At 41.9% G+C, this 15613-nt stretch overlaps 2 protein-coding genes across 3 annotated transcripts; one reads left to right on the forward strand and one right to left on the reverse strand.

Moving 5' to 3' along the window:
- Positions 1 to 146: 146 nt before the first annotated feature.
- On the forward strand, positions 147 to 5803 carry LOC137870766 (hepatic sodium/bile acid cotransporter-like). Its single transcript, XM_068708209.1, has 7 exons — positions 147 to 386; positions 487 to 573; positions 1237 to 1349; positions 2777 to 2978; positions 3381 to 3559; positions 3655 to 3854; positions 5736 to 5803. Exons 1-7 carry the CDS (start codon positions 168 to 170, stop codon positions 5795 to 5797), a joined length of 1062 nt encoding a protein of 353 aa, XP_068564310.1. The 5' UTR covers positions 147 to 167; the 3' UTR covers positions 5798 to 5803.
- Positions 5804 to 9108: 3305 nt separating this feature from the next.
- srsf5b (serine and arginine rich splicing factor 5b) lies at positions 9109 to 14492 on the reverse strand. 2 transcript variants are annotated; one of them, XM_068708409.1, is made up of 8 exons: positions 14360 to 14476; positions 13917 to 14066; positions 13195 to 13265; positions 12966 to 13079; positions 12632 to 12704; positions 11214 to 11287; positions 11004 to 11111; positions 9109 to 10689 (listed from the first exon to the last, which is right to left on the reverse strand). In XM_068708409.1, the coding sequence occupies exons 2-8, from the start codon at positions 14040 to 14042 to the stop codon at positions 10365 to 10367; spliced, it is 891 nt and encodes a 296-aa protein (XP_068564510.1). In that variant the 5' UTR covers positions 14043 to 14066; positions 14360 to 14476; the 3' UTR covers positions 9109 to 10364. The 2 variants fall into 2 exon arrangements, with proteins under 2 accessions (XP_068564510.1, XP_068564511.1); XM_068708410.1 differs by lacking the exons at positions 9109 to 10689; positions 11004 to 11111 and having other exon boundaries at positions 11279 to 12295; positions 14360 to 14492.
- Positions 14493 to 15613: the final 1121 nt, after the last annotated feature.

Raw genomic sequence — 15613 nt, forward strand, 5'->3', positions numbered from 1 at the left:
GCGGGCTCTTTTTTTATAAATGTGTTACAAAGCATGATTTTAATGGTGAAAGTGAAAACTATGAAGAAATGTAAAAGTCACTGTGGCCACCCGATCGGTTACGTCTCTGTGTAACTTTGTGTCCAACACATTGTGCTTTAAGGTTACATCTCACAAGCTGCTCCGACATGGAAAACTCCCTGGACGACACGTGGGATCTCTTCTCTGAACCAGATTCGTGGGAAAATCAAAGCTTCTTGTTCAACATGACGGCTGCCAACAAAAGCTCAGTTTTCAAGGCCACCATGTCGCCGGTGATGAATAAAACCATCAACATACTCATGCTAATCGTCGTTTTCGTCACGATGGTTTCCATCGGATGCACCATGGAGTTGTCCAAGTTGAAGGTGGCTTCATAGATGTCCGTCTGTGTTTCTATGATTTATAGACAGGCTTCACCATCATGTTGAGATGTCTGTACTAAAGCATCCTTTTCCTTCTTTCCAGCGTCACATAGTGAAACCTAAAGGGGTGACGATAGCAGTGCTGGCACAGTATGGGGTCATGCCTCTAATAGCATTTTGCCTGGTTAAGGTTGGTGTTCCTACACAAAGCATGTATTTACTTTTATTTGTGTTTTACAATACAGGAAGTGTGTGAGGCCTCCTGCAGTCTAAATGAGTGGACCTTATTATACTGATTTAATGAATATTAATGCCGTTAAATCTATTTGTTCTGATCTATTTTCTCACGTTAAATGGCAAATGGTTATTATGTGTATTCACCTAGTTAGTTTTAATCATTTTTAATTATCATTTTGATCATAAATTGTCTGTCCAGCCTCTCAATGTAGATTTGCCCTCTCTCTGTTTTATTATCTCATGTCATCATAAATTTAACATGTTTAGGTTTGCTGGTCAAACAAAACAAAATATCACTATGGGCACCGGAAAATTGGGATGGAATTTATCTGGACATTTTTTAGACCAAATGATTAGTTGATGAATTGAGAACATATGGATAGAGTAACAAACAAAGAAAATATTTGACGATGACGTATTAGTCCAGGTTACTTGATATTATAAGTTTTTCTAACACCCTGCACATCTCTTGCATTGCTCCACATATTTTATTTCCATAATCAACATCAGATCAGCCCGGGCATCACTATCACACATTGTTTTCAGTAACGGACACTTGCAACACAGTCAGACATCCGACCACTGTATGACTTCATGATATCGTTTCACTCCGTAGGCGTTCCAGCAGACTGGCATCACGGCTGTGGTGGTTCTGATCTGTGGCTGCTGTCCTGGAGGAGTCCTCTCCAACATCTTGGCCCTGGCTCTGCAGGGAGACATGAACCTCAGGTACACGCCAACAACCTGTTTTGGTGTAGCATAATTGTTCTGACCAAAAGAAATATGCTCCAAAAAATATAAACTGAGGCGACGTCGGTGGCTCCTGAACCTTGTGTGGACTCAGTAGTACATCAAGTAGATTAAGTAAAAGCACTACCGCAGTGTAAAAATACTCAATCCAATGATATCACATCACTGGATTATAAGTATTGATGCATCAATGCGTAAGCATGTGGCAGCTGGTGGTGGGGTTAAACACCGACAACAACCTGTGTCCATGTGCTGGTGCCTGGTTTCATGGAGCTGCAGCAGCAAATCCTGTGATTTAATAACTAGAAGCACGTTGAATGACCTGCAAGACTGATCACAAAACTGTGACATTATCACAATAAGGTGATGGCAAACTCCTTTACTGTCAACCGCTGGGCTATTCACCCCGTCAGACACCTTATTTATTGAGGACAGTGCGTTTTGTTCAGGAAAGACCAATCAAAATCAACATATTGTTCCAGGGTATTTCTCAACAGGCTTCTTTTTTTTTTCTTTTTACAGTATTCATTAGTGTATAAAGGGGACTGCGGCATGTTGTTAAGCGGCTACAGGACAATAAACTTTGTAAACCTTGCAAAAGCCTCACATGCACACCCTGGAGGCTTCACTGTGCACAGCACCTCACACATTTGGCAACACACTGTCAGGTTTGCTGCAAAACGAGGACAAAGAATTTAAAGTACGACCTCTCATTGCTTAGCGTGCAAACACTGGCGGCGCTTACAGCCACAAACTAATAGATGTGTTGACTACCACTGGATTGATGAAGAACACTTGTATTTGTAGCAGCCATTTTTGAAACTGGATAAACTCGAAACACTGAGTCGATGTCATGGTATATGTGGCGTTCTGTACATGACCACAGACAACGTAATCTAGTGATTTGTAAGACAAAGCTTCAAAATTTGTAGAGCAAAACGAAACAAATCTCTTAAGCCTGAGTTAACCTCAGATCTTATGTCAGGAGTCTAAACAAAAACACACTGACTTGATTCATCTCCAGGTTTTAGGACTCATTCCTGCAGCACTTTATTGAACTCTACTGTACTCACTGTTAAATGGAATTACAGATGTGGGGTTTTTTTTAGGGACTTTTTTTTCATAGCTTCAAATCTGAGGTTCAAAGTTTATTCTTGACCCTGGAGTAGCTGTTCTTATCAAAAGCTCCGGATCAGCGTGTTGGTGACATTGCTTTCTCAAGTGTTGAGGGAGCATTTTAACCCACTTGGTGGGCCTGAACAAAAAGGTCACGGGTCACCAAACTAACAAGGAATCATCCTCTGGGAGGGCCACACAGATCTATACCACATTTCCTGGCAGTCTTGCTGTTTGTTTGCACAAGGTTGGGATAAAGAAAGTCCCCCCCCCCGTGTGTTTCCCCTCAGCATTTTGATGACGTCCTGCTCCACGTTGCTGGCTTTTGGCATGATGCCTCTGCTGCTCTCCCTCTACTGTCGGGGCTTCGACCTGCAGAACGCCGTACCCTACATCGAAATCACCATCTCGCTGGTCATGATCCTCATACCCTGCGGCATCGGCATCCTCATCAACCACTACAGGCCGCAGTACACCAAGATCATCTCAAGGGTTAGTGCACACACAGGAGGGGCATAATAAAGATGGGATACATTTTCCACGATTCATTTATTGTTTTAGTCATTTATTGATCAAGAGTCTTGTGGATTTGCTGATGTTCTCACTTATGTCACTGTAATTTGAATAATCTTTGGTCAGAGGGAACTTCTGCACACTGTCTGTGACATATATCTCAAAAACATCGTAAATGTATCATTTCATTGTCATATTTTACACATTTGGAGCTTTTGTTAAATAAGCCACAGTGCTCAAGTCCATGGTACTAAAGGAACATGTCACACGGTGTTTCCAAAAGCTGTGCATGTCTGTGGAGCGGTGTGTCACACGGGATTTTAAGAGAAAACAAATTAAAGGCAAATAAATCGAATGTGTCTCCTGTCCTGCTGTTCTCAGGTGGGCCTCACTTTCATGGTAATTGCTGTGTTTGGGGTCATCATCCTTTCCATCTTGGCAGTCGGAAGCTCAATCCTGACGGTGCTGTCTCCTTCCCTCATGGCCAGCAGCGCCCTCATGCCCTTCATAGGCTACTCCTTCGGATACATCATCTCCTGTCTCTTCAGACTCAACCAATCGTGAGTCATTTGGTTGAAATATATTGAGACGGGTGGTGTTCACCATGTCAGAGGATAAAGAGCCTTCCTTTATGTATCCACGACTTACGAATCAGGGAGAGCAGGACCGTTTCGATGGAAACAGGCTGTCAGAACGTCCAGGTGTGCTCCACCATTCTGAAACTGGCCTTCCCCATGGAGGTGATCGGCCCTCTGTTCCTGTTCCCCTTGGTCTACGGGGTCTTCCAGCTGTTAGAGGCGGGGCTGCTCATCCTGCTGTTCAGGTGTCATCAAAGATTCACACTCAAAGGGAAAGGTGAGACTGAGAACAGGTTTTTAACGGGTTCATTTAAGGGGATAATGTGAACGCCACACAAAGTGATTTCGGTTCATTCCAAGTTATTTCTATATTGTGGTTGCAGCATCCTCAATTTGCTGAATTCCTCTGTTTTTAAACAATGTATTTAGAATATATTTGGGTTTTGAACAGTTGGTCTGATAAATCAAGCAATTGTCACCTTGAGTTCTGAGAACCTTTCTTTTCAGACACCTTGGCACCGCTGATTTTATAGACTAAATGATTAATTGGTTGATTCAAAAAAACACCCTATGAATAGATTTCACCTGAGTGAGTAACACAGACTGATGCAGGATGAAGTCATACCGCTGTATTCATGGAGGTGGACAAAACACAGTTGGGAAAAATTGTGAAAAGAGGAATATAGTTATATAGAATAACAAATGAGGTTAGGAATACAACTGTTAATCCTCAAACCAGTGAATTAAAGCTAACAAATAGACAAATAAAATGTATTATTACTAATAAGAAGTTATAAGGGATGCACTGTCCTTAAATCACTGTATTAAGAGGCAAGGAATATATACCAGAAAAAACACACACAACAGAATTCCAAAGGAAATAGGGGAAACGATTTGTATCTAAGAAGAAGAGTCTACAGTCATGTTTAATTATCACAAAGCACAGAATCAGTTGAGGCAGATGTCATTAGTTTTGCAGGTGTTTGGTCTAAATCCAAACTATTGTACAAACAGACGTGTTGACTCATTCAAGGTGCTAGATGAAAAGGTCAGGCTGTCATATGTGACCTCGATCATTTTATCTTGCAACATGTAGCCAACATGATGCCAGAACAAACAGCTGTAGGATTTGGGCATTGTGCAGACATCCCACATTTTTGTTGCAGGAACCCGAGAGTTCATTGTAAGCTAATTAAAAGTCCATTGCTTTCTTAATAATGCTATTACATTATCATTATATCAGTGGCATGAAATGGACTTAAAAAGACAATTGTCATTTGCAATTACTTCTGGAATAATATATCTTCCAACATAAGCAGTTACTGTGACAGTGCTGACATTGCCTGAACAACATTGGGTGCCAATCCATTAAGTAGATTAAAACATCCGCCCTAAACGTCTCACACAATTTAGTTCAGTCTAGTATCTTACCAGTTACTGACATTTGTTTGATACAATTATAATTTGTATATACACTGCCTGGCCAAAAAAAAAAGTCACCACCCAAAAAAAAGGTCACACACTCTAATATTTCGTTGAACCGCCTTCAGCTTTGATTACGGCACGCATTCGCTGTGGCATTGTTTCGATAAGCTTCTGCAATGTCACAAGATTTATTTCCATCCAGTGTTGCATTAATTTCTCACCAAGATCTTGTATTGATGATGGTAGAGTCTGACCGCTGCGCAAAGCCTTCTCCAGCACATCCCAAAGATTCTCAATGGGGTTAAGGTCTGGACTCTGTGGTGGCCAATCCATGTGTGAACATGATGTCTCACGCTCCCTGAACCACTCTTTCACAATTTGAGCCCGATGAATCCTGGCATTGTCATCTTGGAATATGCCCGTGCCATCAGGGAAGAAAAAAATCCATTGATGGAATAACCTGATCATTCAGTATATTCAGGTAGTCAGCTGACCTCATTCTTTGAGCACATACTGTTGCTGAACCTAGATCTGACCAACTGCAGCAACCCCAGATCATAGCACTGCCCCCACAGGCTTGTACAGTAGGCACTAGGCATGGTGATCCAGGTGGCGACTTTTTTTTTGGCCAGGCAGTGCATTTAGAATGCAGACCTAATGCTTCTGAGTCTGTTGTATTGGCGTAAAGCTTCATTTAGTAAAAGTTTGCATTAATAATCTGCTCGTCCTACAGAGAAATACCAGCCAGCCACCACTGAGGACCAGAACAAAGAGGCCTCTGAGGGGACTGTATGATGGAGCATCTCAATATCATGGTTACTGATGTGAACACTTTGACCAAAGTGTCTCCGGCAACTCTAGAAACAAATGATGAACTGCAGGACAGCCATTTTGTGCCACGTCCTTTTTAGGGCCCGAGCACCGACGTAGTCGGAGCGGAGGACCTATTGTTATTCTAATGTTTTTTATTATTATTATTATTATTATTATTATTATTATTATTATTAGGGCCCGAGCACCGACGTAGTCGGAGCGGAGGACCTATTGTTATTCTAATGTTTTTTATTATTATTATTATTATTATTATTATTATTATATTATTATTATTATTATTATTATTATTATTAGGGCCCGAGCACCGACGTAGTCGGAGCAGAGGACCTATTGTTATTCTAATGTTTTTTATTATTATTATTATTATTATTATCGTACCAGTTTCATCGCAAAAAGGAGGTGCTTGGGATACTGGGAATCTTTTGAAATTTGGCACAAAATTCAATCGTGGTGAAAATTCCAGTGTTATTGGGGTGTCCAGCTGCGGCATGACATTTTGGCTCGATAGCGCCCCCTACAGAGTAGCCCCAACTTTGGGTTTCACCTAGCTGTATGAAATTTGGTAGGTATGTGGAACGTGATGGGACGTACAAAAAAGTCAAATAGGATATACCTATAAGGAGGTATATCCTAAACCAAACAGGAAGTCGGCCATTTTGAATTTTATGACGTTTTTGGACCGTTTCAAGGCGCCGTACTTTAACGAACTCCTCCTAGAGATTAAACCCGATTGCCTTCAGATTTGGTCAGTATGCTCTTGAGACCTTGGCAGTGAAACGATACTCAAAGATCAAAAAGTTATCGAACTATGTGTCCGTGGCGTGGCGGCAAAAAAACACCATTCGCCATGAAACAGGAAGTTGTTGTAACTCGGCTGTACATTGCCTAATCTGCTCCAAATTTCTCATATGTCATAACATCCTGACCCTGAACACATGTATATGACAATTTTGAATCATAGTAATAGCGCCACCTAGTGGCAACAGGAAGTCATAGGTTGTGTACTTTGACACCCTACTGCTCACAGATTAATCGGATCCCTCTCAAATTTTGTCACAAAAGCCTTAAGACCTTGGTAATGCTTCATTGTGAAAATTGTAGGAAGTTGTCAAAGCGTGGCGACGTGGCGGCTCTGCGAATTTCGATCCTTCGCCATGAACGAATAAACTGATGTAACTCGACTCCGCATCATCAGATCTTTACCAGATTTCACGTGTTTGATTAAACTCCAGGCCTGAAGACATCTGCAAGCCAATTTTGAATCATAGTCATAGCGCCACCTACTGGCAACAGTAAGTTAAAGTCTTTATACTTTGGCTTGTTTCTCTTAGTTGGAAAATCAGATCAACATCAAATTTGTTCCACACAAATATAAGAAGTTCATAATGCCAGTTCTCTAAGCTTTTGATGTTTCGTCGAACGCCGTTGCCGTGGTAACGCAGTCTTCGCCGTGAAAAACGATGGTCATTTGGAGAGGTTAAAAAAGCTCGAAACACAAGCAAACTTGACACACAGATCACAAGGCCAAAATGTAGTTCTATAATATGATTTTATTCAATCAGAGTGTTAAATCGGCTCAATAGCGCCCCCTACAAAATTTCGACGAAGCAGCCCTCGCAGTACGTTTCACATAGATTAACAAAATTTGGTATGCACATGTATCACATGTGGACTTAAATAAAAGTCTATTGGGGCCATGCCCTAAACCCAACCGGAAGTCAGCCATTTTGAATTTAGTCTGAATTTCTAGTGTCGTTTTTTCAATTTCCAGGCGCTCTACTTTAACGAACTCCTCCCAGGGAACTAATCAGATCAACTTAGAATTTGGTCAGAACAATCTAAAGACCTTTGTGATTAAAAGTTACTCAAAGCTTGTTGTTTCGTGAAATGCCATTACCGTGGCGATGCATTCCTTGCCATGAAAAACAAAGGTGTTTTTGAGGGGCTAAAAATAGTCAAAACAAAATCAAACTTGTCACACACATTTAAAATCCTGAATGTAGTTATCTGATGTGATTTTAATGCTTCAGAGTGGCAACTCGTCTCGATAGCGCCCCCTACAATATTTCGACGATGCAGCCCTCGCAGTACGTTTCACCTAGATGTATGAAATTAAGTAAGCAGGTGTATCACATGGAGACTTAAAAAAAAGTCTTAGGGGTCCATGCTCTAAACCCAACCGGAAGTCAGCCAATTTGAATTTTGTATGAATTTCTTGTGGTTTTATTTCCTTTTCCAGGTGCTGCACTACGAACTCCTCCTAGGGAAATAATCCGATCAGCTTAGAATTTGGTCAGAACAACCTAAAGACCTTAACGATTAAAAGTTACTAAAAGCTTGATGTTTCATCGGATAACATGGACTTGGTGTCGCGGCAATTTTACATGATTCGTCATCATCCATCAAGCTTTTGTAACTCAACCTTACTTTGTCAAAACTGCCCCAAACTTGACATGCTTGATTGCTGTCGTGATTTTAGGTCTTCTGCATGCCAATATTTACTCATAGTCATAGCGCCACCTACTGGCAACCACGGACGTAAACAGAATTCTATAATAACAGCGGCCCAAACAGGGTTTGTGGGCACACCATGAGAAAAAGACTTCTCTGATCTAAATATGTGCAAACTAAGATGCTTGGAGAACAAAAGTTAATCAACAGTGTTTTTCAAACCATGTCAGTGGGCATTAGTATAAATGATCTGTCTTGAGCTTCTACATGAGAATCAGGTTAAATGTTACAATGAATGCTTCACACTACAATCTAAAGTTACAGAAGAGCTTAAAATGAAAACAGTGTCAAATTAAAGTGTTCCAAGTAAAAACAGATGACACTGCTGTTCTGTTAACTTTCATGTAAGTCCAAATACAATCAGTAGGACACTGCAGGGAGTTGAACTCCATCCCAGTAACCTGACAGTTACAAATACTGAAGCACATTCACACTTTCATTTTCTTAATGATCTTAACAGGCTTACATTTATGATTGTATCGGAGGTACACTCAAAACATTTGAGGCTTAAGACCTGGCAACATGGTCTTGCTATGCTGCTGGTCGACGCAGGAAATATCATCTAACTTGTGCATGCAGTGTATGATGGTCACAGAAATGCATTGCCGCATCAACCAGAGTCCTGCCAGTACCCTCGACGTGTGTGACGTTGCGAGGGCCCGATCAATGCTGCTTGCAGCTTTAATTGATTGTGAGTTTTATACGTTTAACCTGAATTTGTATATTTTACAATAAAAATCACAGATGAACAAAAAAAGTAATGATTTTAGTTAAAATTGTTTTATTGTTTCAGTCCACCATAGAAACGTCCATCATATTTTTCACTGAAAATAAAATCCGTACGTACAAAAATGTTGCTTTTTTTTTTTCAAACTCTACAAGTTCATTTAAACCACAGTAACATCAGACACAGTACCTACACGCATTCTTGGAATTACATTATACACATTTGTAAAACAAAAGTCAGCAATGCTGTACACAAAACCCTAATCCAAAAAGTAAAAATGTTATTACAATGCTGAACTGCATTCTTTAAAACAACATTTTTAGGTGTTGAAATTAAAGTGTTGACCTTCTCCTCAAAGTAGTTCTACATCTCCCTTCAAAATAAAAGTGAACAGTCAGCAGCAAGATGTAAGATCCATCACATTAACTGTACAGCTGTTGAACTCTGTGCATCTGTACAGTGTTTCTTGATACTGCCAATAATACAACTCTAAATTTTGATCAAACAAAAAATCACATGCAGGCATCCTCAGGTATAGATATCGCACACACACACACACACACACACACACACACACACACACACACACACACACACACACACACACACACACACACACACACACACACACACACCAGCTGTCCAAGATACAGTAGGTAAGAATACAGAAAAAATGAGGCGACGGACCAAAAAAAAAAAAAAAAGTGGAAATTGATTAAAAGTTCTCCAACTGACGAGCAAAAACAAGCAAACGAATTGCAAAAAAAAGTAAAGAAAGTGGTCACACGACTTATCAAAAGCGTCGCAATACTGCCAAAAAAATACAGACTCCCTCTTCAAAGTTTTTAGTGTGTAGTTGCTAAATGTACAGACCCAATGACCGTGAAACTTGACGCTGGTTCACTCGGGACGTGTGAGGAGAACCGACGGTGCAGCAGAAGAGGACCTGCAGCCTGAATGAACCGGGTGTAAACGTATATATGGAGGACGACGGGGGACACAGACAGCATCACTGTGAAACAAATGTCTTCCGTTTACGGTAATTTCATTTTTAACGTCCTATAATTGCAATTAAATATATGAATGAATATAATTGTTCCTGTCTGACTATGTGTCATTGTTTTAAATGTGAAAAGTTTCATGGATAATTATGATAATCCAGACAGGAGAGAAAAAACAAACTTGAGAAAAGCTCTTGTCTCTGTGTTCAGGAGAGGTCATGGGAGCTCCAGGTCCTGCTGAATCAAGTTGTTTCTACTGCCGATTCCCGTTAAACTTAGAACGCAGTGTTTAGCGCTGGCTGTCGGTAGAAGGGGAGCGAGAGCGGGAGCGGGAACGAGAGCGGGAGCGGGACACGGAGGCTCTCTGGGCGGGCGGAGAGGAGGGCGGGGTGGCGGACTTGCTCGTCTTGGACGACCGTTTGGCGGCCTCCTTTGATTTGGAGGACGGGGAGGAGGCGCCGCCGACGGGGGACCTGCTGGGGGAGCGGGAGTGGGAGCGGTTGTGGGCCTTGTGGGCGGGGCTGCGGGAACGCCTGGGGGAGCGAGATGGAGAGCGACCGCGAGAGCGGGACCGCGAGCGAGAGGAGCTCTCCGACCGGGAACGACTTCTCGACCTGGGAAATAACGAGAGAAGAACGACGTTAGGATAATTAGACATTTACATAACACACAGCACTACTGGATCTCTTTCGCCAAAGTGTTTGTACAATTCATTTATATAGCATCAATGTGTACTAACGTATAAAATCTATAATCTCATTCCAGCCCAGCTCTATTAAATCTATTTATTGTAATAAAGCATGTGCTTCACACATCTCTTAGCTTAGCGGGTTCTTACTGTGAGTAAAAAAAAAAGAGACAGATGACAGATGAATGGAAAGTGGAGGCTATCGTCTGTGTGTCGTGGTGGAAAGAGAAAGCAGCTCACCTCTTCCTGGCTGCCTCAATGAGCTTGATTTTCCTGCCATTGATTTCCTTTCCAGACAGTTTGTCCATGGCGTTTTTCAGATCGCTGCCAGAAGCAAACTCAACAACTCTGTAGAAACAACACGAGACAGTATTAAGTACAGTCTTAGATAAGCTTGATATGGTACAGGAGACTAATGCTGCGATATTCATGAGGGGCTCAACGTCTTACCCTTCGTTGAGCTTGGGCCGGTGTGCGTCTGCAAAAGTCACCTCTCCAGCTTGTCTCATGAAATCTTTCAGATCCTACACATGTAAACACCAGTCAACTCACGGAGAGGCTCGGGACACAAGCACAGTCAGAGACACATAACAGGACTGATTTACCCAAAAAGAGAGATTGTTAGATTTTCTGAGAGGACTACACAGGCTACTGCAGATAAGGAGGATGAGTCCAAGAACCTCGGTGGCTGATTAATGATTCAATAATGCGTGTTTTATAAAAAAGAAAATACAAAAAGATTAGTAAAGATGTTTGTTTGCCAATTTAGATAACCAATTTTCACAAGTGCTATCATTAGTGTACAGGTTTAAGTATTTGCAAATGCTTTGAGATTCTTGGACTCATCACAACTACAGAGACATGAACACCATCTGCATGAACTGAACTGCAGTGGCGCCACTTGGGCAGCCTTTGGCACCAAGAGCCCCATTTTCCCTGGCAAGGAGGGCACAGGGCTCCATGCCGGGACCGCCCCGTCTCGGGCACCCTGCCTCGGTAAAGAGAGTGAACAGGGTGGAAGAGAGGAAACTACTACCTGAGAGCGAAACCCCTTGGGGTGGGCCGCAAGGCTCTCCGAGCCCACCATAACCTCGGGATAACAGCAGATTATATCCATGGGCACCTGGGAGGAATTCACACTCTCTCTCGCTTGCGATGTGCGGGAACACCAGAGGGGGAAGGGAGGGGGGATATCGATCGACCGAAGCCCCTCAAATTAACGAACCATCGGTCAATACGGCACCACCATCGACTCTCGCTCTCTCCTCTCCTTTCTCTCTGCCAACTCTCTGTTTCCTCTCTCTCGCTCTCAGCCACACACCAGTCATCCCCCTGCCTTCGACAGGGGGCGTTGCGAGCGAGCGAAGGGGCCGACCAGCACCTCTAGTGTGGAGCGACCGCTCACATGACCAGCAGGCGTCAACTAGGAGTGGGACAGACTGGCTGACGCCAGAGGCTCAACCCAGACAGAAGGACCCAGAAGGGGTTAACTCCACCATAAGCGACCTCTTCCATATGACACAACAGTCAGGCTGGCAAATAAAGGGGTGAAGAATTGGTTAAAATTTTGAAAAAAAAAGAGGAACAAATTATGTGTTTTCTTGTAGTTACTATTTGAATCATTACATAGCTGCATAAGATGCAGATTTTTAAACAATGTAGGCCTCATCACAATAAAATAGTTTGTCTGATTAATCACATTAGCAAGTTAAGCAAATTATCAATTTGATTCCAGAGATTCTATGGTTTTTAGCAGCATTGGAATCTACATTGCATGTGTGTATTGTTGGAGGCAGACTGCTGGAGTAATAACATGTGTGGTGTTGCAGCTTGTAGAGACTTGTGTATAATAATGTTGCATTACTAACCTGCCAGCTGACTCGAGAAGACAAGTTCTCTACGATCAGGCGGTTCTCCGTGCGCATCGGAGGAGGGTTTCGGCTGAAACGTGAAAAAGACTCGATCAACGACATTGTGGGGCTGAGATACAGACAGAAGAACAGAGCACAGCTGCTTCCATTAGCTACTTGACAATAGCTTGTCTACTTGACAATTATTTAGATAACGCAAACTGTTTATCTAGCTGTACTTGCACACAGGTTCTTCCCTCATTTGAATAACATCCAGTAAAACGTATTTGCCTGCCAACATAACGCAGGTGACCCGTCGTTGCCACAACTATGGGTGGTGTGACAACTTTACCTCCGACTGTTCTGGGAGCCGCGGCCATAGCGATCAGAGAAGCGGCCTCCTGCACTGCCACCTCCTCTACCACGGCCGCCACGCAGACGTACGCGGGCGTGCTCAATGGTCACCCTGAAATAACAGGAAATAAATACCTTGGAAAACAGGTAACAGCAAGAGGAGAAAGAAAATTCATACCAAATTCAGGTTTTCCAAATTTTTTGTGTCATTTATCACAAATTCCTACCTTTCATTGCACAGCTCTTTGCCATCAAGCTCATAAACAGCGTCTTCAGCATCTCTGGGGTCGTCAAACTCCTACAACAAACAGAATACAACATTTACAACAGGTTGTGCTTTTTTCAATGTGTGAGGAGAACAATGCCAAACTATTTTAGATATGGCAGTACAGCCTTTCTCACTTCTTTACAGCTGCGGGTAGCTCATCAAGTCCCTGTGTGCATCATCTTGTGGCACAATAGCATCCATCAACATATCCATAGCACAGGTTATAGAAATATTGCAAGGAAATTGACACTAACAGGACGCATTTGCAAGCGACTACAAAAGCAATATATAAATGCAAGTGAGGTAGAAATGTGCTAATGGCCAACAGATTTACAACCATTTCTAAAGTTGTTTTCATTTCGTTATTACAGTAAATTAAATGTAGATTGAAAGTAAAAAGTAAATTAGATCTAGTCCACAAATAAGAGTACAAAAGGACACGTGAATACTTTAGAATATCACGTAACGGAGACACAGATTTAGTCTCTAGCTAATGTGATGTGTGGGTGTGTCATCCGGCTGAATGTGGAGGAAAATGATCGAATGTGGCTAAAACACTAATGATTGGAGCTGGAAATAAATATATATGTTGCTGCTAAGCGCAGTATGAGCAGCTATGTTATTTAAAATGTAGACATTGAAGCGGTCCTGACCCATTACCATTAAGTTTCGGTGACTCACCACAAACCCGAAACCTCTCTTGAGGTCGATGTCTCGGATGCGGCCGTATCCTTTGAAGAATCGCTCCACATCCTTCTCTCTAGCCGAAGGACTCAAACGGCCGATGAAAATACGACATCCACTCATTGTTGATGTCGTTGGTGACGCGATCTGTAAAACAGACAGTTAACTGTAATACATTGTTCTCAACGGTGTAACGTTAGCTAACGCAGAGATGGGTAAACGACCTAGTTAAACATGCAGCCGTTTAGCAGCCGTGTTACTTGACCTGTGTCGTTTCTGTTAGCAAGCTAACTGTGGGGCCTCGCGACCAGCCGTTAAAGCACCAAGTGACGCGCAGCTTTTAGCTAACGACACGCACACACACGGCGGATAACGTCAGTTTTAGCAAAACGATAACTGCAAGGCGATGTTACGCTGCATGTTAAAATGTGTACACATACGTTTGAAGTGGTCCTGGTGGTGTTTTTCTTGCAGGCTGTCGACAGTGACCGCAAAAATCAAACAAAATGGAGCCTCTGCTGTTCAGGGAGGGGGCACGTAAACGCAGGTCCTCCTTCTTCTGCTTCTTCTTCTGCTTCTTCGTCTTCTGCTTCTTCTCTGAAAGATTACCGCCACCTTCTGGAGTTAGTTAACTCCTACAGTGCAGGGTACCCTTTGTTATTGTTGTTTCGTGTAACAAAGTGTTAAAATTGTGCCCCCCCCCCCCCCCCAAAATGATCAAGTGAAATGGAGAATTCTGAAAAATCCATTCAAATCAATTAACTTGAGTCTTTTTCCCCTGCAGCATATCTTCAATATTCTTCTTCAAATAGCTTCAAATAACAAAGAAGCAAATGTTTTCTCATCCAGAGAAATATCAAAGGGACTTTATTGTCCATTATTAAAATGAGGCCTCCCCCTTTATGTCATACATTTGAAATGTGGGTGGTAACTAAATGTATACAGAAACAATGATCACAAAGTAATACAATAACAATAATCAACAGTTGTTGTAATATTCATGTAACTCTGTCAATGTTTTTACCTTGTGTCAAACTCAAAGACATTCACATAGAAAAGAACAATAAAAGTAGTTAAGTCAACTGCAACTTACACCTCGCTCGCCACATTGATCACATTCTCCATAACATAAAATGACTCCATATATTTACCTTTAATAGAGTAAGTCATCTCTTAACAGAGAGCTTTGGACAATTATTGAATTCAATTGATGAAATAAGTGAGTGACATAACTCTTTCTGAAAACAGTAAACAAAGATGAGCAGCAATATCTTTCTTGGGTGTCCATCAAGATTGTGGGTTAAATGTTAAATGCAGTTTAACATTTAACATCTGGGGAAATATATTCCCCAGATCTTTTTTAATCTCCCAAACACAATGCAATATGTCATATGTCCTCATCAGCAAATTATATTGCAGCAATCTGGGTCGTTTGATTTCCATTTATTCTAATGAATAAAACGTGTCCGTCATAGTATTTCAATGCTGTAGGCTTCCTCAAGACATCTTTATCTAAAGCACATTGTTAATAGAGTCAATATGTTTCGGGTTTCCTGACGGAGAGTGACGCTGCAGAACACGAACAATGACGAAGTATGGAGAGAGTCACTCATCTCCAAACTAGTTTCCATTGGTGCTGTTTCTAATTGTGACCACTAGGTGTCACTCAGACACAATGTTATTGTACAGAGAGG

Source organism: Cebidichthys violaceus, unplaced genomic scaffold (assembly GCF_023349555.1).
Source record: "Cebidichthys violaceus isolate CVI_PGR_0920_01 unplaced genomic scaffold, fCebVio1.0.p SCAF_14, whole genome shotgun sequence".
NCBI classification, from domain to species: domain Eukaryota; kingdom Metazoa; phylum Chordata; class Actinopteri; order Perciformes; family Stichaeidae; genus Cebidichthys; species Cebidichthys violaceus.

Coding starts and splice junctions, on each gene's coding strand:
- LOC137870766 (XM_068708209.1), top strand. CDS start 168: ATGGAAAACTCCCTGGACGACACGTGGGATCTCTTCTCTGAACCAGAT. Junction 1,350..2,776: donor CAGGGAGACATGAACCTCAG/GTACACGCCAAC, acceptor GTTTCCCCTCAG/CATTTTGATGACGTCCTGCT. Junction 3,855..5,735: donor ATTCACACTCAAAGGGAAAG/GTGAGACTGAGA, acceptor CTCGTCCTACAG/AGAAATACCAGCCAGCCACC.
- srsf5b (XM_068708409.1), bottom strand. CDS start 14,042: ATGAGTGGATGTCGTATTTTCATCGGCCGTTTGAGTCCTTCGGCTAGA. Junction 13,266..13,916: donor AGAGAGGTTTCGGGTTTGTG/GTGAGTCACCGA, acceptor TGTTTGTTGTAG/GAGTTTGACGACCCCAGAGA. Junction 11,112..11,213: donor CGGCCCAAGCTCAACGAAGG/GTAAGACGTTGA, acceptor TTGTTTCTACAG/AGTTGTTGAGTTTGCTTCTG.